The sequence below is a fragment of the Mustela nivalis genome (genome assembly GCF_964662115.1).
Source record: "Mustela nivalis genome assembly, chromosome: 2".
Lineage (NCBI taxonomy): Eukaryota > Metazoa > Chordata > Mammalia > Carnivora > Mustelidae > Mustela > Mustela nivalis.
In genome coordinates, this window is record NC_139021.1 from 11,215,918 (window position 1) to 11,234,802 (window position 18,885).

The following is an 18,885-nucleotide window of genomic DNA, read 5'->3' on the forward strand; positions in this document are numbered from 1 at the left end:
CTGGAAACCATCACTCTCTGGCTTCTGAAGCCTGGGCTCCGGGTGTCCAGGTTAAGATCCCTGCTCCAGCCTGGGGATCAGCTCTCTGTCTACCTTTCTGAGTGGAATCCCCAACCCGAAGGGGCTGCCCTAGCCACCCGCAAGGCCCCTTCCACAGGGCGCTCACACTATTCCAAGACAGGAGCCCCTAGTGGCTTTGGGTGGTGAGTCTCCTCCTGTCATTCCGCTGGGCTCTTAATGGCCAGAGATGCAAGAACCATGACAACAGGGTCAGTAAAATGTTACTGAGTTTGCTTTTACCCCATAGGATGTGGAACCTACTTAATTGCAAAATACTAACCAGGGGGACGCAGAGTTCCCGCGTCTCCCAAGTTCTACCTTCTGTTACCTTCCACAAGTGAGAGCCTTCACTCACGTGAAAAAGCACGTGCTCAGTGGGGAAGGCATGTTGCTGAAGGGTTTTTGCCCATACGAGGGAAAGGGCCAGCTACTTTGCTTAAATGACGTGTGGATGGCATGTGCTATGGGAATGGAATTCTGACCTTGTAAGGAAAATGTGCATGCTGCTTTACATTCTAGAAAGCATTAAACATACATCATCTCATATACGCTTCTCAACAACTGAAGATAACAGTATTATTCCCATTTTACAGATGAGGAAATGAAAGGAGTCTGAAGTTAAATGACTTGCCCAAAGCTGAACAGCTGGAAATTCCAGGCAAGACATCCTGACCCCCAAATCAATGCTCTTTTCAGGACACCAAACATTACAGACTGAATGTTTGTGTGGCCTGCTCCCTGCCCCCCCCCCAGATTCATATGCTGAAACCAAATCCCCAGTGGGGTGGTGTTGAAAGGTGGGGCCTTTGGGAGCAAGCCTTAATATATGGGATGAGTACCTTGTCACAGAGACCCCAGAGAGCGCCCTTTCTTCTTCTTTCACGTGAGGACACGTTGAATGAAGACTGGAAACTAGAGAGGGGGCCCTCCCTGCCCAGCCACCCACTCTGTAGGGGCCTTGATCTTGGACTTCCCAACCTCCAGAACCATCAGAAATAAATGCTTGTCGCGTAAGTCCCCCAGGCTCTATGTTTCTGCTGCAGCAGCCCGAACAGTCCCAGGCACTCGGCTTCTGTCACTGCCTGGGTTCATACCCGAGGGGAACAGAGCAGGTCATTGTAGGGGTGAATGGCCATAGGTGTTCCAGGCACTATCCCCAGGTTCCATTTGCTTGACTGTGTCCCATCTAGCAGGACCTGACTGGGTGAGCAAGATCAGAGGCCAGAGTCATCCGCTTAGCCTCACCGTATCCAGTGAGTGCCGATCATACACACGAGTCGGACTCTTCATCTCAGACATCTCTGAATTCAGTGGAGTGCAGGGTAAGTGTGATCCAGCCCCTGCACACACGTCCACCTATTCTTCCCTGCTTCCCAACCCCCTATATTTACACTCTGTTACATTTGCTCCAAACTGTTTGCAGTTCCAAGCATGCCAGAAAGGTCTTTACCCCAATGCCTTTTACAATTATTGTGATGATAATTACAACGCTGAGAGCTTTCTCCTGAGTCTTCCTAATGGGCTAGGTTCTACACGTGTTGTTTTATTTAGCACCACCGTCCCACCCCCACCTAATGAAGCAGTTATTGTCAATCCCATTTAATAAACGAGCAAACTGAGGCCCATAGTGAAGAGCTGGGCTTTGGAGCCAGACAATCTATCTAATTAGCCTGACCTTGGGCAAATTCCATCTCTGTCTCCGCTCCGGTATCTTGCACAACCCTGAGTATGATGAACCTGCCTCATGGGGCTGTTCTGAGAATTAAATTAGACGGGCACAGTGTTTGGCAACCGATTAGAACTTCAGAAATGTTCAGAATTATTAATGCCCACTCTGTCAGTGGCCAAGAAAGAAACGGACTCAGCTCAGCTCTGATTCCAACCCCTTTGCTACTCAAGCTCCTAGTTTAAGACCCAGCTGGGTCACCTCCTCTCCACCTTGGCGAGGTGGGCCTCAGTTCCTTTCTTTAGAGATGAAGGCACAGACCCTCGGGCAAGCTTCCAGATGATGCTTTTTCACTTTGCCCAACTGTCTCTTGGAACTTCTAGGAAGAGTTTTATGATCTTCTGCCCTCTCTGGGGCTCCCTCCCTTCCGAGTTGAGTAGATACCCTTCCCCCTCTCTCCTCTATGAGCTGGCATCTGGGCTGCTTTCCTGCAGATATGGGGCCGGGAGCCCCTTGCAAGTCCTGTTGGAATCGGATCTTCCCCGGGGTCCCAGCTCCTAGCACCGGGCCTGTTAAAGGCTTAGACATCTTTGTAAAAGAAACGGACGGGTTATAATCAGGTAACTCAGCACTTGATAGGATTTGGGCACATCCCAGCCCCCAGCTCATGCGGGAGAACTGGAGGAGTGGGTAGGTGGTGGAAAGACGCTGAAGGCATTTGATGTAATTCTTGACACCCTGCTAGAGGTCAGTGGAAAGATACTTCAAAGAACACTGTCTATATTCCTAAGAAATGTGGCCGAATTTCAAGACTATGATAGGATGGCTTGAGGGTCCGGGAACCAAGGCAGAGGGAAGAGTATCCGATCAGTTCCCTAGGCATGTTGTGTTGTTTCATGGAGGAAAATGCATTCTTTGCCATAACAGACAAGGGGAAAGACGGGGTCTCTACAATGCCCGACGCTATTGCTATAGAGAGGAGCTGTCTGGGAATTTCTGTACTAAAAGTCCTTGGGGAGCCACTGATGATGGCACCCGTACCCACTCTCTCTCCCCCTGTCCTGCATTATTTTCTCTCATAGCATTTAGTCCCACCAGACACATCAGACATTTGCTTAGTGATTGCCTCTTTCCCACCTCCCAGGCCAGCATTCTGTTTGGGTTCCCAGCTGTGTCCCCGGGGCCTAGAACAGTGCCGGCACTTAGGAGGCTCTCCACAAATATCTGTTGACGGCCGAAAGCTGTGAATGTCCACGCTGTCACCGACCCCGCCGCGAGGTGGGCCAGCCGGGCGTTGGCATCATTCCGTAGCACAGGGATGGGGGAAGCGGACCCAGGGCAGGACCCTACTGGCCTGGAAGGTTGGGAGGCTGCGGCTGAAGCTGGAGACCGGTCCTACAGGCTGTGACCTTGGGCCAGCCCTGCGCCTCCTGGGGCTGGGGTTTCCTGGTCTGGGTCAGGGGGGCGTCGAGCAGCCCCCGGCCCCAGCCTCGGCAGCGCGCCCCACGCACGGGCTCACCCGGCGGCGGTGACTCGCCCAAGGTCACCGCTCCGCGGCCCCCCGACCCCCGGCCCCCGCAGCGCGTTTTGGGGTGGGGGCCGGCGCGGGGCGGTCCCGGGGCGCCGCGCGCGCTGACGCTGGGCCCCGCGATGCGGCGGGGACGGGGCGCGGGGGGGAGGCGGCGTCGGCGAGCGTCCTCCTTTTGTGCGAGCGCCGGCGGCTCGGCTTCTCGAAGGTAAACAGCGTTTCCTCTTCCTCCTCGAGGCGTCTCTTCCTTTTATAGTTATTTCTCGCCTGGCACTGGCCGGGGCCGCTGCTGCCGCTGCGACTGCTGCCGCCGCGGCGGGGGCCGCTCGCGAACCTGTGGCGGTGACGTGAGACGGGCCAACCCGGAAACGGCGGCGGCGGCTCCCGAGGCTCCGAGGCTCCTGCGCTCCAGCGCCCGCGGCCGCGCTGCCCTCGCCGCTCGCCGGGCCGCCAGGTACGTGCCCGGGGCCCCGCCGCGCCGCTGCCCGGGCAGCCAGGCTCGCCCGCGCGCCCCCGGAGCCGCCTGCGCCCGGCGCGGGTGCGGGTGCGGGCGCGGGGCGCGCGCGACGGGTGCGGGGATGGGGGTGCGGGCCGGGCGGGCGGCGGCGGGAGAGGGGGCGCCGCAGGGGCGGGGGCGGCGCGGGGGGCACCCGAGGACGCGGCGCGGGTTGGGGGGAGGGCGGCGGGGCGCGGGAGGCGCACACGCCGCGGGGCCGCCGCCCGGGTCCACGCCGCTGCGGGGAGCGCGCGGGGCGGGGGGCCCGCGGCGGGAGCGAGGGGGCGCTCGGGGTGGCTCCCCACCCTCCCCCGAAACCCCTCCTGCGGGCCAGGTGAGGGCGCTGGGTCCAGCCCCGGCGCAGTTGCAGCCCCCAGCCCACTTGCATGGGGGGCTGGAAGGCCAGTCGCTTCGAATAGAGGAACTAGAGGGGGTGAGCAAAATCTCCATTGGCCTTAAGACTTCCTCCTGGGGTAACCACCCGCCTGTGTTTAAAGAGCACTTCCTCTTTGCCCTTTATCTTTTCATCATCTTTTTTTTTTTTTTTTTAATGGAAGTTCAGTGCAACCGGGTGGACGCTCTTGCAGCCTGCAGGGCTTCCCTGGGGTACGGTCACACACAGCGGGTCTCGAACCTGTGTGTCCTGGGTTGAGGGTAGGAAGAAAGAGGAACCCGGACTTCTCTCGTGGGAGTCTCGGGGCGGGGGTGGTGTGGGGGGCGGCTTTGATCCCCGCCCTGCTGCAAGAAATGGAGCCGATGGGGGACGGGTTGAGCGGGCAGGAGGCCCCGCTGGGGAGTATCACGTGGACTTTGCACCTATGTTTAATTCCTGGCCCTGCCACCTTACAAGCTGTGTGACCTTGGACAAATGGCTTACCCTCTCTGAGTCTTAGCTGGCTGGCTGGGAAGTGGGTGCTTTGAGTAAGGCCTAGAGAAAGTGAGCGTGGACTTCCTGGCCTGGAGGGGGCGCAGTCATGGGAGGGGTCATTGCCACTGTCTCCCCTCCAATTCCTGCCCCCGTCCCCCCCCCCCAATTCCTGCCCTCCCCTCCCCCCACCTAGAAGGGGGTCCCTGGGCACATGGGAGGCTCCGGGTAGATATTTGTGAAATGAAGAGCTGGGTGGTGAATTTTAAGACGTGAGTGGGGGTAGGTCTACATATTGGCATCCTTGCCCAGTAACAGCCGTCCTGCAATCCCCAGAGAGCCACATTTTGCCACCTGGGATCTGTGTAATCCATCCCTTCCCCGGAGGAGGATTATCTTGTGAAAATATTGATTCCTTGTGAAAAGGAGCTTAAAATCTGACTTTGAGCCTCTCCTATTCTTGAAAGATTGCGTTCTGTGGAAATGAAAGGGAAGCATCATTTTGATTGTCACTGCCAGATGACTGTCCGAGGAGGGTTGCAAGAGCTAACAGCTGGGCTGTTTCCCCAGACTTGGGGGTTCCTGGTAAACATGGAGGAAGCCGATGAGAGGTGGTTTTCTTCCTTGGTGGGGCATGTGGCAGTGGTCAGCTGGCCTGAGTTTTCTTCCCGGGGGAGGCATGTTGGAATTTGCATTTTGCAGAGCTTGCTGGACTTTTGGGGTAGGGAGGAGCAGTGCGTGCATTGAAGGAGACCAGGGAGGGTTAGGGCGCAGGGGAACCTGGAAATGGCCTTCACATAAAGGCTGGGTATGGGTTTCTGCACCTCACTTTGGGAGATTTTTCAGGTGATTCTGCTTTCTTTGACAGCCGGCCCTTCTCCCTCAGCTCCCAAAGCCTTCGCGCTGCTCTTAGGATCTTAGCTATGGCTTTTTTCCGCCTCGCCTCCGGAGGGCAGGAGGTGAGCCTGGGTGCGCCTATCATTGCGAGAGGCAGGAGCAGGCGCTTTCTTGCAGCAGCCTGGTGCCGTTTGAACACGGGCAGATTCATTTTTAAGACGTGGGGTGCTCACGGTTACCTGTCACAGAGAGGTTTTATTCTTACTTTGCAAGACTTCGCGAGGGTGTGGGACTTGGGCAGCTGACTCAGGATCCCTGCCCGTCTTCCATCCACAGCGCGCTCTCCCTTTCTTCTGCGGGCTCTGCTCCCTTCTGAATGGCCTTTGTGTTTCCCCTGGCACCCGGCAGGCTGTCTGGCATGTGCTTGGGTACACGGTACACGTTTTGTGACAGACGAACAAAAGAGGGATGGTTTCCTCCTTGCTCTCTACGGAGGTACATTCGGTCTCCACCTCAAGGTCAGGGCACTGGCCTGTCGGTGACCTTGAGATTGTTCCCTGGCAGTTCCTGCCAAGTGCATTTTGATGGCCTGTTCTGGAATCCCAGTCTCTGACAGCTCTGGCTTCAGGATCCAGACTGTGGCAGGAGGGACTCTAGAGAGACACCGGTGTCCCGTGGTCTTGTGCTGAGTGAGCCACCTCCTTGTTTGAGGAGACCCCCGTCTCGTGGCTTCGGCAGCCTAGGACTTGGCCGTCTTCAGGGGAAGCACGTCCCAGCGAGCGCTGTGGAGGCAGTGTTGTGTCAGTGACGAATCAGATTTAAAACGGGTCCACGGTAGCTACACACTGGTCCGGCAGCCTTAGGGAGGTTGCTACACTCCTGGGACCCCCCCTTCCTCACCCGCGAATGGGTGAAATCATCCCTGCTCCAGCCAGTCCACTTCCACAGGCTCCTGAGTAAGAGGGCAAGACCCAAAACCACACGTGCACTTTTGCCCCTTACTGCCCCATCGGCCTGTCAGCAAGGGTCAGAGCCTCAGTGTTCTCATCTGTTAAGTGGGACCGTTCAGCTGCATGGCAGTTCTCATCTGTTTCCTCAGCTGGAGCCTCTCAAAGGCCAGACCCATTTCTCTGTTTCAACTTGACTTGGAGCTTCTCCAGAGACGTAAACTGAGGCCGGAGGGGGGCAGGCAGACTGGCTGATTTTATTCTTTTTCACCTTCCCTGTCTGGGACACTTGATACATGCCCTATGATTGTTAAGATGGTGTTTCTCATCCATTTCCGAGGGCAAAGGTCTTTTTCTCCCCAACTCGCTCGTAAAGTTAACTCTTGATGTGCTCCTGGCCCTCACTTCCTGTGTTCTCACCACCTTCGCAGGGACGCCTTCCAGCTCTCACAGCAACACCCGAGTGCCTGTGATTCTCAGAGGGGCAAAGGTCCTGTTTGGGGAATGAAGTGTTTGATGGTCTGAAAAGGAGTAGCCAGCCTCACCAGGTTGAAAGAAAGAGTAACTATTGTAACCAAGAGCGCATGATGTTAAGGGCAATTCTACTTTACCCGTCCTTTTCTGCTGGTGGCGGCGAGTGGGTATGGCCTGAGAGCCCATACTGCCTGGGTTCGCATCCTGGTTCTGCTGCTTACCAGCTCTGCAATTTTGAGCAAGGTTTGTCCTCTCTCTCGGGGCCTCCTTCAGCGTGGACATGAGTGTTGTCGTGAAGAACAGCTCTGACATCTCGCATGTGGGTTCCTCTCTCCCGTCCCTAGGGCTCTTTCCATCCCGACCCCTGTCCCACGGTCCCAACCCTCTAATGTTCCCCTGGGAGTTGAGCCCTGGGCTCGCAGCAACTTCCCAGATTCCAGTTCAAGGTTCCATGCTTTCCAGAACCCATGTTGACTGGCCGTCATATGGTGCTTCCACTGAATGGGAAGATAATTGTACCAGAGCTTGTCAAGAAGAGTAAATCGGGGAGTCACTGAGTTTACGTTCGTCCCATTGATTTTTTTTTTTTTTTCTCCTTTCCAAAGACTTACTAGCTGCCATCTGCTCCGAGGGAAGGAGACATCATGTTCATAAATATATAAATAATCGAAGTCAACGAGGAGATTTGTTTAAAGAAGTGTGGCTGAGAGTGATTTTAATAAATATTTAAGATGATCTGATACCATTAGAGGCATTGCAGGGTTTATTAAAAAACTGGAAACGTGTTTTGGAAAAGTTTCTTTTCTTTCCAAGTTGAATAAATGTCAAGAGTAGGGAATGAAGGAGAAGCACTTTCTGAGCACGGACTCAGGGCCCATGAGGGGCAGGTGGCCTGCCCATCTGCTTGTGTCTGTTGGGGACATTGGCAGCTGGGCAACCATCCGTTTATAGGGGCTGATGAGGGTGGCGGTAGCCATCTACGGAGCCGAGGGTAAGGGACCTCAACATTTTGGAGAGCTGCTGGAGCTTCTTGGAGACTCGGGGAAGTGGGGGTGGGGAGCCAGTAGGTAACACATCCCAGGAATCACCCTAGGGCCTGTACATTTCAGATCCTGTTTTGAGAATCTGTGGCAGTCTTCTAGAAGGTTCCTAAGATAAATCTCTTTTGGGTAATGACAGGGTCCATTTTAGAGAGTCCTACTAAGGCCCATAAGTTGGGAGGCTTCTAGGTGGTCAAAGCAAGGGATGTGGGGTGGGGGCAAGCCAGAGCCAGGAAGCATCTTGGAACAGTGCTCCCCAACTTGGAGTGTGCCCCCCAATCACTTGGGGTTCCTTTGCAGATTCTGAGTCAGAAGTTGGGGTGCGCTGAGATTCTGCATTCCTTATGCTTTCCCATGGGAAGCTCTGGTCCGCGGACCGCACTTTGAGTCGGGAGGGCATGAAGGCCCCGACCCCCTCATTCACTCAGGACCTGGACTGACCTGAGTGTGCATCTGAGTGTGACACCCGAGGGCCCAAAGGCCACCGATGGTTCAGTTAGTGGAAGAGGCGTCCATGCCCGTAACACCTACGATTAGTGAGATGGGGGCCTAGAACAGAGGCCAGTGAGAACACAGAGCGGTGGCAAGGCGAGAGCCCTCCTTTATCTACCACAAGACCTCTGTCCTCAGAACAGTTGAGGCGGGGAGGGAAGCAGCGCGAGTGCAACAGGTCTTCACACGTGGTTTGGGCTGGGAGGACTGAGCAGGAAGCTCATGCTCAGAGCATCGGCGTGTAAGCCTCTAGTACTCTGAATTTAGCGGGTGAGGGAACTGGGACCCAGAAGGGGAAGCATCTTGCCCAAGAGGCCAGATCAGGCCTGGAACCCGGGTCCTAGCTGGGCCTCTCTGCATGGCTTCACAGTGGCTGCCCCTGGGCGTCTTGGGGTGGTCCCCAGTGCAAAGCAGCCCCAACCCAGGGGCTGGTGCCTGCTGGGTGTCCTGTTACAGCTCGGGGTATCTGTGCTGGTGACCTTTCTTCAGCAGAGGACTAAGCAGGTAAACCCTCAGTGGAAAAGAAGGCCTGAGGTAGGAAAAGTGACAGTGTCAAGTTCACAAGTGCTCAGAGGCTGATGGCCCGTGTGTCCCCCCACCCAGCATCGTCAGGTGTGGGGAGTACCGTGGGGTGCATTGACGAGGAGGAATCCAGGTTGGGAGGGGGCTTGGGCAGCAGTGCCTTTGCTCCTCGTTTCAGAGAGTTTCTGGGATTGGCTCTGTCTGGCCACTTGGAGCTCTTTGGAATTTAAACCCAGAGCCCACTCACCAGACCCCGTTGCCCCATGGAGCCCCAGGAGCCCCAGGAGCCCCAGGCCTGCTGCTCAGCATTGGCGAGACCTTGGGCCAGACCCGCCCCTTGGTAGGCCAGGGCTGTCAGGGCTGAAGCTGGACTGACAACGGCCAGCTCTCTGGGTGGTTTGAAGGACTCAGTAGGGCAGTGTGCAGGAGAGCTGCTAGCCAGCCCCTGGCAGAAACCCTCCCCGCAGGTCCCCCTTCCCCAGGACCTCAACAGGTGAGTGAGGACTGATCTATCCAGTGCCAGTGCCAGCAGGGCCATCCTCTTGGCAGAGGTGCGAGGTGTGGATTTGATGGGAGGTGGGTGTTTCTTCAAGACAACATCGCACAGCCGCCGCGGCTTTACGGAAAACCAGAGGCTATGGTTGGCCTCTCTTGGAGTCTCCCTTGATAGGGGACACTGGCAGAACAGGGCAGCTGGGGCCAGCCGTGTCTCGGTCGCCCCCGGCGCCTGAGCCGTGCAGTCTGGCAGGTTGCACAACTCCTTCGGGCATCCCCATGCCTGCTTTGCCGCTTCGTTGTGGCTCTTGCATCAGAAGAGGTCTGAGTGTGGCTGGCTCAGGGCCTGGCGGCTGAGAGGTGCTCTAGAGTTCAAGGCCGCGATCCACATAGCCTCGGGGACTGGGGCTCTGGGAGAGGAGCCCGCCTACCAGTGGAGGCTTTTCCTGCGAGTCCCTGCAGGGCCCCAGCTTTGCTCAAAACCAGAGTTGAAGTAGAATGCAGAAGACAATGTGGAAGTGAAACTCGGTCGGTAACATCCTAAAATGTCTGCTCTGCTCCCCGGAACTCTGGCGTTGTGTACTGCTCTGAGCCCCAAGGCACCAGACGCCAGGCCGTGTGCCCAAGATCACGGGGGCCTGTGAGTGGAAGCTGAGTGATCTTTTCCGGTCCTTTCTGAGCGTGTCTTCACTGTCAGTGTTCAGCTTGTCACAGAGAAGCTGGGTGTATCCTGTTCTTCAGTGACTCTCACTAAGTGAGCACCTACTATGTGCTGGGCCTGGTGAGGGGTCTGTGTGGGGATACACAGTGTGGGTCCCTCTGCCACCCACACAAGGCCCTAAGGGTCTGTGCAGTTTGAGAAGGAAGGTTTTATTCCCTCGGGCTACCCCAGGCCCAGCATCCTGCCTCACCCCTCCCTCGGCCCATTCTTGTAACCCAGGAACTGGAGATGCTCTCTGGCTGGGTTTGGGGATAGGATAGCAGGGAGAGTCCTTTGCAACCCTTTGTGCAGGCTTTTATGGCCCAGGCCAAAGCCTCCCTGATCATAGGGGTCCCACGAGCACCATGTGGTAGGTTTTGTAATTTTGTTTTGTGTCCATGTCCCCTGGAATGATAACAACTTCCCCTGTTGAGCATGGACAACGTGTATTTGCATATTTTATTTCTTACGGTCATAGGATCTGTGTGAGGCAGGTCGCGTTGTCCCCATCTCACAGGTGAGCACGGCGAGAAGCTCAGAGCTCGAAGGAAAACGTAGCTCGCCAGCTGGAGGGCCCCCCTGCTATTCTGACCACCTCCTTCAAGTGAGCCTCGGCCGTAACTCCAAAACCGTCCGTAGGCAGCTGTCTGCAAAGAGTAGCCACGCAGCTGCTCGGCGCTGCTTTGGAAGGGGGAAGTTTTCGTGGGAGGCATCTGGGCCACCACCATGGCCAGAACTGCCAGCCGGTCAAGGAAGGTCAGAATTCATAGAGTACTCTTGCAAATAGAGGGGTGACTTGGGCTAATTTGAGTGGTGAGGGTTTGTTTTTGGTGTTTTTTTTTTTTTTTTTTTTTTTTGGTAAATTCAGTGTGAAACTGACTCACCCTATTAATACACCTCTTGATGCATTCGGTGTTGGGATTTGCAGCACATCGCACGGTCTGCGGGCACCCCCACAAGAGGAGATTTGGCGGGGGAGATAGGTGCTATGGGTTCATGCTTTGGCAGGGGGTTGAGTTTGGAAGGAAAATCTCCGTGTTTGCACACTGGTCATCGTAGCCTTGAGAAAATAAGTGGCATCGTTTAAAACGTCTGCCGGCTCCTCCATCCATTTTCAGTACGTGAACTTGCCAGAACATTCTGTGTGCGCGTTCCCGCTTCCCTAGTTCTCCTTTCATCTGACACCGTGTGGGGTGCTTACGCTTCCTGGGTGGAAGGGCCAAGAAGCTGCGTTGTTAACGAGCTCTTTCAGGGGATTGTAGTACAGAGGATCCTGTTAGAGACTCAGCTGGAGGAGCCTCAGGTACTGTCATGTCTTACCCCTGTACGGTCTGTTTCTAACTTGGGGTTTCTGCGGGAGGGGCGGCTGGTGTTCGGAAGGAAAGGACATTGAAGATCACCCAGTCCCATCCTTCTCAGGCCTTTGCAGGCGTGGCTCACCTAGAAAGAGACTCTATAAGGCGTGGGTCAGGAGATGGGCAGTAAGAGAGGACACGTCTCCTAGCTAGAGGGGACTCGTTTCAGGGCCACCTGGCCGGAGTGCTGAGGAGGTCAGCATGTCAACACAGGGGGTCGTTGTCTGGAAATCCCAGTTGGGCAGCGCTGATTCTTCTCTGACGTGGGACCTGTTCAGACAGCCAGCGGAGGCCCAACGAGCTGATGGGAGTGGCAGGACTTTGAGGGTCACCCAGGCCAGTCTTGGAAAGGATGAGGGAGCAGGCCAGGGAGGGGAAAGGCCGGCTGAGGGCTGCACAGCTGGCTTGGGGCCCAGCGCGAGCCTGTCCTCGGTAGGCAGCGTATAAAGCAGGGGCCCTCCTCTCGGCGCTGGCTGGCCTGGGAGGCCTGGTTTCCTGTTGTGATCTGAGACTGATTCTCTGTCACCGCCTCACTGACGATACACCCTCACGACCTCAAAGCACCGAAGGAGAGGAGCGCTTACGTTGCAGAGTCACGTCGTAGGTCTTCCAGAAGTCAGCGCACCACGGTGAAAATGATGTCGGACAGTGTCCCGGTTTGTCCCCGAGGGACCGTTTGCATCCGTATGGCTTCCTGTGTGTGACGCTGTGCAGTAACAGGTAGGAGTAAAAGGAAGGTACAAACGTAGTGTGTGATGTACAACCCGGTACCGTATCCAAAACATAAAGCGAATCCAAACTAAGCACAGCCAGGTAGAACACATTTTTTACATTATTTAAAGTTTTATTATTATTTTATAAGATTTACTCATTTATTTGAGAGAGAGAGAGAGAAAGTGAGTGTGCGCGAGGGTAGGGGCAGGGGGAGAGAGAGAGATGGTCAGGCCGACTCCCCGCTGAGTCTGGAGACCGACGTGGGGCGAGAGCACGACCTGAGCCAGAACCAAGAGTCCGACGCTTAACTGACTGTACCACCAGGCGCCCCTTATTTAAACTTAAAAAAGAAAGAAAGAAAGAAAGAAAGAAAGAAAGAAAGAAAGAAAGGAAAGCGTTTGGCTGTTTGAGTAGAGCTAGATATGGCTGAATTTAAGCAGGATACGACAGGATTCTACTCATGTTGTGGCGTCTCGGGGACCTCCTCAGAACACGCAGCCTTCCTGATGCGGTGGTGGGCCGCGTCTGTTACATTGGTGTGCGGGATTAGTCCGGGGCTCTCTCCGGCTTGAATGTGATTAACTCGGGAGAGAATTTTGGGGGAACCAGCCATTGTGCATCAGACCCAGAGGACAGACAGAGGCAGCCTCTCTCAGTCTAGTGAGGCCTCCTTCTTTTTTTTTTTTTTTTTTTTTTTAATAAAAGCAAAGTCTCGGGTCCCAGCAACCCCTAGAGTAGGACCTTTATGACTGTCATTGATGCTGTAGTCTTGAAGAGGGGGTCCAATGCCCCAATCTAGAGTTGATCTGAAAGGGCTCTTGGGCCCCTGAGGGACCCCAGCCTTGGGAGATGACCCTGCTCCCTGAGTCACTGTCTCCCAGTGGGACCTTCTCTTTCCCAAGCAGCATTTCTCAAAGTTTCAGTGGCGAAATGCAGGGGAAGTGTAGAAAAACAACATTTGCATACTTGTGACTTTACCCTAGACCTCCCCTTTGCGGAAATAAATGAGGAATAAATGAGGTATGACTTTTGGAGCATCCCCACCCCCTTCCGCCAGCCACTCCCTTCAGGACCAGGAATGTGGTTGGAAAATGCCTCTCTCAGGTAAATTGATCTTTGCCTCAAGACCTTGGACACTTAAAACCAAAAGAAAGGGAACCTGATCTTCCCTGCCCCCTCCCATTAAGTAGCTGTTGGGGGTAGAAGTGAGGGAGTATTTGATTCCACTTCGGAGCTCATTCGTATGTGAATTATGGAGCTCCGGCTCAGCAGGGGGGAGCTGAAATGCCCCTGAGAGTGTATGTGCTGATACACAGAGATTGGAATGTTCTGGAAGAGCTCGCTGCAGAGAAAACTCAGCGGGTGCCCTTGTCCCCACCCCATGATACCTGTCTCTGTCCCATGAAGGCACTTGTATCTTTTTGCTCGTGGCCAACTGGGTCTTCCAGAAACCCTTCTGGAAACCAGGGCAATTCATGTCAAGAGCCATGGAAGATATTTGTAACCTTTGACACAGCGAATCTATTTCTTGGAAGCTTTCCTAAAGGAGCGATTAAAGATATGGACAGAATGTTGCGGAAAGATCACCAGCTCAGGGGGCACCAGGGTGGCTCAGTCGGTTGAGCGTCTGACTCTTGGTTTCAGCTCAGGTAGTGATCCCCAGGTCCTGGGATCGAGTTCCCCATCAGGCTCTCTGCTTAGCAGGGAGCCTGCTTGTGATTCTCTCTCTCTTCCTCTCCCTCTGCCCCTCCCCCTGCTCCTCCCCCTGTTCCTGCCCTCTCTCTCCCTCTCTCTAAAATAAATAAATAAATCTTAAAAAGGAAAAAAAGATTGTCTATTCAGCCCCTTTTACAGTAACACAATAAATTGGAAGTAACCTAAGTGTCTGAAATGTACCAAGTACTTGGATCAGTTATCCTGCAGCCACTCAAATGAGGGCTGCAGAGTCTGGGAGGAAACTGAGAAAGCAGTTGTTTGTAGGAAAAACATTAGAAGGAAATATACACCAAGATGGCGTCTGAGGCTGTGCTAGGGGGATATGAATATGGATACATTTCTTTTCTCTCTTTCATGCATATTCTGCAACGTGGTTATGATATTACTTTGGAAGGAAACCTTCTTCTCTCCCCTCTTCTGTGTTCCTGTCTTGTCTCTTCTAAGAAACCTAGAACTCTGCTGTTTGCAGGGAAAGAAGGAAAAACCCACGTCTAGATCATTTTATCAATAGTATACGACAGAACAGAGCAATCACTAGAACCGAGGCCCAGGCATCCCTGAGGTTAAAATACCAACAGGCCTGGTGGGAGACTGGAACACGGTTGGATGAAGACACAGCCGGTAGTCGTTCTTGAAGGTGCGGACCGCCCTGAACAGAGCCTCCTCGACCCTTGGGGAAGGAGCCACTGTTGCCCTTTGATAAAGGAGGTTACCTGGGGTCAAAGGTCCTGTGGCTTTTCAACTCTTCCTCTCCTCCCCAACTCCCCGCCCCCTTAGTGGCTGATGGCGTGAAGGGCATCTGGGGACACTACAGTGCCAGCGACTCTTGTCAAGGCCCATTGAAGTTACTTTCAGGGAGAGGGGAGGTGATTGACAGCTTCCCGTGAAGAGTACCAAAATGTTTTCTGTTTAGGTGGCGCAGGGTCTGTAAGGGCCACAGGGAGCTACTGGTTCAGACGGAGGGAGCCGTGGTCCAGCGCATTCTTAGTGGCTTCCGTGTACTAGTACAAGGTCCCCTCCGTCCCCCCCACCAGCCCCTGCATCCTGGGGGAGGGGGTGCCTTGACCTCTCAGGGAGCTGGATCGCACGTCAGAAGCTGCAGCCTGTGCTCTGTGGCAGGACGCAGGGGGCACAGAAACCATGTGTCAGCCTTCTGAGAAACCCAGAAGGAGCAGCCCCCAGGCTCCTCAGCGGGGGGCTGAGCTATGCTCGTGGATGGGATTGCAAATTTCCAGACAGTCTCTATGGTACTTAAAATGCCATTTTCGCTCAAGTTTTGTGTCTGTCATGCAGCCCGCTTGTTATCTCTGCCTGCATTTTGGAGAGGTTCTGGTTAAAAACTCGAAGCTTAGTCTTTTTTTAAGGAAGGCACTGAGCGTCCAAAGGTGCCTGGTGCCCAGGTGCCCAGTGGATAGTTGATGAATAAGGATATGAATTAATTTTCTGCTTTGGGTGGCAAATTGAAATTGGAGTGTTTTTTTAAATGCTCATTTAAAACCCCAAGGTGCATCATCTTTATGTGTGTGTGTTTGTGTTTCTGTGTTCAGATGCGAAGGAGGACGCGGTTTAGCGTCTCACACAGACGTTGATTGTCCCCAGCGCCCCTCGGTTCCCCCAGTCCCGTCGCCCTCTGGCCTCCTGTGGGCACTGGGGCTGTGCCCTCCGCAGCTGGCGGAGGAAGGGGTGTGGAGATCAGGCAGATGTGCCGCTGTGGGTGAGCGAATGAGCTGCAGTCAGAGGGTCAGAGGAAGGGTGCAGGGTCAGAGGAAGAAAGCGAGGGACCAGGGCACGGAGTGAGAAGCTGGCGACAGTAGGGTGCCTGGCAGCACCCCCTCATCCCTGTCGGCACCTGGAGGGGAGCTCCCCTCAGCTCAGCAAATGGGAGGGTTTGTGTGAGATGGAGCCCTTGGGAAAGGGCGAAGCCTCTGGCCCTCCAAGGTGGCATTTCCCTGTGGTCTCGGTTTCGGGGGCTCCTGAGAGGGCCACTGCTGGGCACACAGGCCAGCTGTGACACTCTTTCTGGCTGCCACTTCGCTTCTCTGAGCCCCCCCTCTTCACCTGTGGAACGGCCATCAGGAAGCACGCGTTACCTAGGAGTGAGTTGGGTAATATGGCTGTCACCTCCCCACGCCCCCATCCTAATGACCGTACCCGGAGCACGTGGTCACCTTGCACCCTTCCAGAGGGCCTGCTGCTTTCTGCAGGGCAGAGGAGTCTATTTTAGGTCTGCCCTGCTCTCCTCTTCCCTACCTTCCCCGTCCCCCCGCCCCCCTCTCTCCTGCCCTCCTGCACGCCTTTTTCAGAGCATGGGACAACTCCTCTGTTAGACTGAACAATTGCGAGCTAACTCTAGGAACAGACGTCTATGAATAGATGTGCTGGGAGAAAGCATTTTTGCCAAGTTTGAGCTGAGCTGAGTATTGTCAGCACTGAATTAAAGATGAGCTTCCTGGCTCTCTCTGTTCTACTTAGCATTGACCAAACACTATGTCTTGAATCTTTAAAAAAAAAAAAAAAAAAAAGAAGAAGAAGAAGAAGAAGAAGAAAAAGTCAGAAAGTGGCTTATGTGACAGCAAATAAAGTCTAATCATAACACTTTGCATCCGTGCATGCTCTGTGTTTATGCTGTGGCCTTTTCCATTAAACATCGCCAGGCCCTGGGGCTGGGCCTTTTTCTGGTTCAGGTCCATGCGACAGGCTCACAGCAGGCCTTGCTCCAAGAGTGTTTGCAGAATGAGTGTGTCCTATTTTCAGAAAATTGAAGCCCAGAGAGGTTGAGTGATCTGTCCAAGGCTACACAGCGGGTCAGGGCCAGAGTTGGGCCTTGAGTTCTTAGTCTTGGTTAAACTCCGCTTGGTGGTCTCCTCACAGATGCCCCCCCTCAGACCTACAGGGAGCTCGGAGAGTCGGAGACACAGCGTAGCTGAGGGAGGGAGCACCCCTCCTGCATCCTGGAGGCTGGTAGTTCTCGTTCTCTCACAGTTACCTGTTCTCATGGTGGCCACGTAACCGTCCTCCCCTCTCCGTTCTGTCCCCCACTCCTTGCGTGTTTAAGTGTCTTCTCATTTGTATGACCCTCTCCGGGATTCCTGCAGAGTTCCCGAGGCCACCTGAGGTTGTGTTGTGCAGGGAACTGCAAGGTAGTGAGTAGCCCAGCACTTCTGCTGTGGAACTGAGCGCAGGAAGACATTGGTCCTCCACGAGTGAGGACTGTCCTCTCTGTTGGATGGTCCCAGAGCTGGCTGTCCTCCAGACTAGCGTGGTGTCTTGTTCCGGGCTTTCCGATGTCTTATCTGTAGCCGTGGGCTTTCATTCACCCGACGCAGCCAGATCCCCACCTGTGTGCTGGGGACGGCACTGTGTGCTCTGTTCCTCCCAGCAAATGCTGCCCTGTGCCCTCAGCCAGCTCTGGGCCCCATCGCACTCGGGTCCCTGTGCCTTTAGAGTCTACAGACCGCAGGAGGCTTCTGGAAGGCTGTGCTACAGGTAGCTGCGGGGAAGCCTTCCGCCCCTCTCCCTGCTCCTGTTTTGGGTCCAGTGAGCAAAAACACTGTCCTCACCGTTTTCTTGCCTTTGTCCTCTTCTTCCCTTCCCACTTCCACTCAGCAGGGATGTAGCATGCCCGTGTGCTGGGATTTGGGGCAGGTCCCCCAAGACAGAGATGAGCAGGGTGCGGGCTCTGCTCACAGAGTCCTGGACTGTGGGAGGAAATGGACATAAAAACAAGTCAGTGTATTAATATGCAAAGTATTAAGGACATAAAAATTTTAAGAGTTGGAAAACAATGACACACGTTGTTTAGTTTGTCTTTCCCCACATTTCATCTGCTTTCTCTGTGGGGTAAGAGTAGAAAGAGGCACAGCAGTAATAAGTGCCCAGTTACGATAGTGCTTTCCTCTGGGGAACTGGGGTGATGAATATGTTTGGGGTGGGGGTACCCAGGGGACTTTGTATTCATTGTGTTTTATTCCTTAAACTGGGTGGTGGGTACAAGGGATGGTTTGATTACTCTTTACATATATATATATATATATATATATATATATATTTTTTTTTTTTTTTTTTTTTTTTTGTCCATCCTAAATATTGCACAATAAAATTTTTAAAATAGAATTTCAAGTGAGAAGTTGTTTGGAGACGCTAGCCTGGGAGGGTCTCAATTTAAAAATTTCTCCTCTCCTGGGCGCCTGGGTGGCCCAGCTGGTTAAGTGACTGCCCTTTGTTCAGGTCTTGATTCTGGAGTCCCGAGATCAAGTCCTGCATCGGGCTCCCTGCTCCTTGGGGACTCCGCTTCTCCCTCTGACCTCTCCGTTCTCATGCTGTCTCTCAAATAAATAAATAAATCTTAAAAAGAATAATTTCTCCTCTCCGTCCATCTGGCTAAGCCCTGTGCCTGGCCACGCTCACATACTCAGGATGTATTAAAGTGAGCTCTGCTGGAGAGGCTGGGGAAGGCTTTACAGAGAAGGTGATAGTTTGTGCTGAATTTTGAAGTCCTGTGCTGGGAATAGCATTTCAGACAAAGGGAACAGCATGTGCAAAAGCAGACAGGCCAGCATTCAGGGAGCTACAAGGTATGAATGCGTGGATCAGCTCAGCTTTGGGGCCGTCCTGCATTGCGCGTGCGGCGCTCGTGATCAGTCCTACGCAGAATGCTCAGAATCCAGGTATGCTTGGCGCCAACTCCGGACGGACTCCACTCTGGTGCTAGAACACGTCCATTTTCTGAGTGTGCTTCAGTGATATCCGAGCCTTGGCTCAGTGAGAGCTGGTATCCGTCCAGGGAGATGGACTTCAGTTGCAAGTGCCTACAACCACTGGTACACTGAGGCTCTGGGGAAGGAATTGGGCCTGCAGAGCGCAAAAGCTGGTGATAAATTTCATCTCCGACAGAGAAGAGCCCAGGCTGCCATTATGTGACACTAAGGACTCATGGGGAAGCTGCTCCGAAGAGGGGGAGGAGGCAGGAGGGCCTTGT

General features: G+C 54.2%; 1 protein-coding gene across 32 annotated transcripts in view; it reads left to right on the plus strand.

Annotated features, from left to right (window-relative positions):
* Positions 1-3,027: 3,027 nt before the first annotated feature.
* Positions 3,028-18,885, plus strand: part of CYRIB (CYFIP related Rac1 interactor B) — a 144,194-nt gene continuing 128,336 nt past the window's right edge. For 4 of the 32 annotated variants that reach the window (XM_082719758.1, XM_082719732.1, XM_082719735.1 and 1 more), the window contains exon 1: positions 3,641-3,708. Coding sequence is in view for 2 of the 32 variants with exons in the window: in XM_082719726.1 (XP_082575852.1) it covers positions 3,377-3,462 (86 nt within the window). In the remaining 30 variants the exon portion in view is untranslated. Of the gene's footprint in view, positions 3,709-18,885 lie in introns of all 32 variants that reach the window. The other 28 variants (XR_014308612.1, XM_082719726.1, XM_082719744.1 and 25 more) reach the window with 20 other exon arrangements.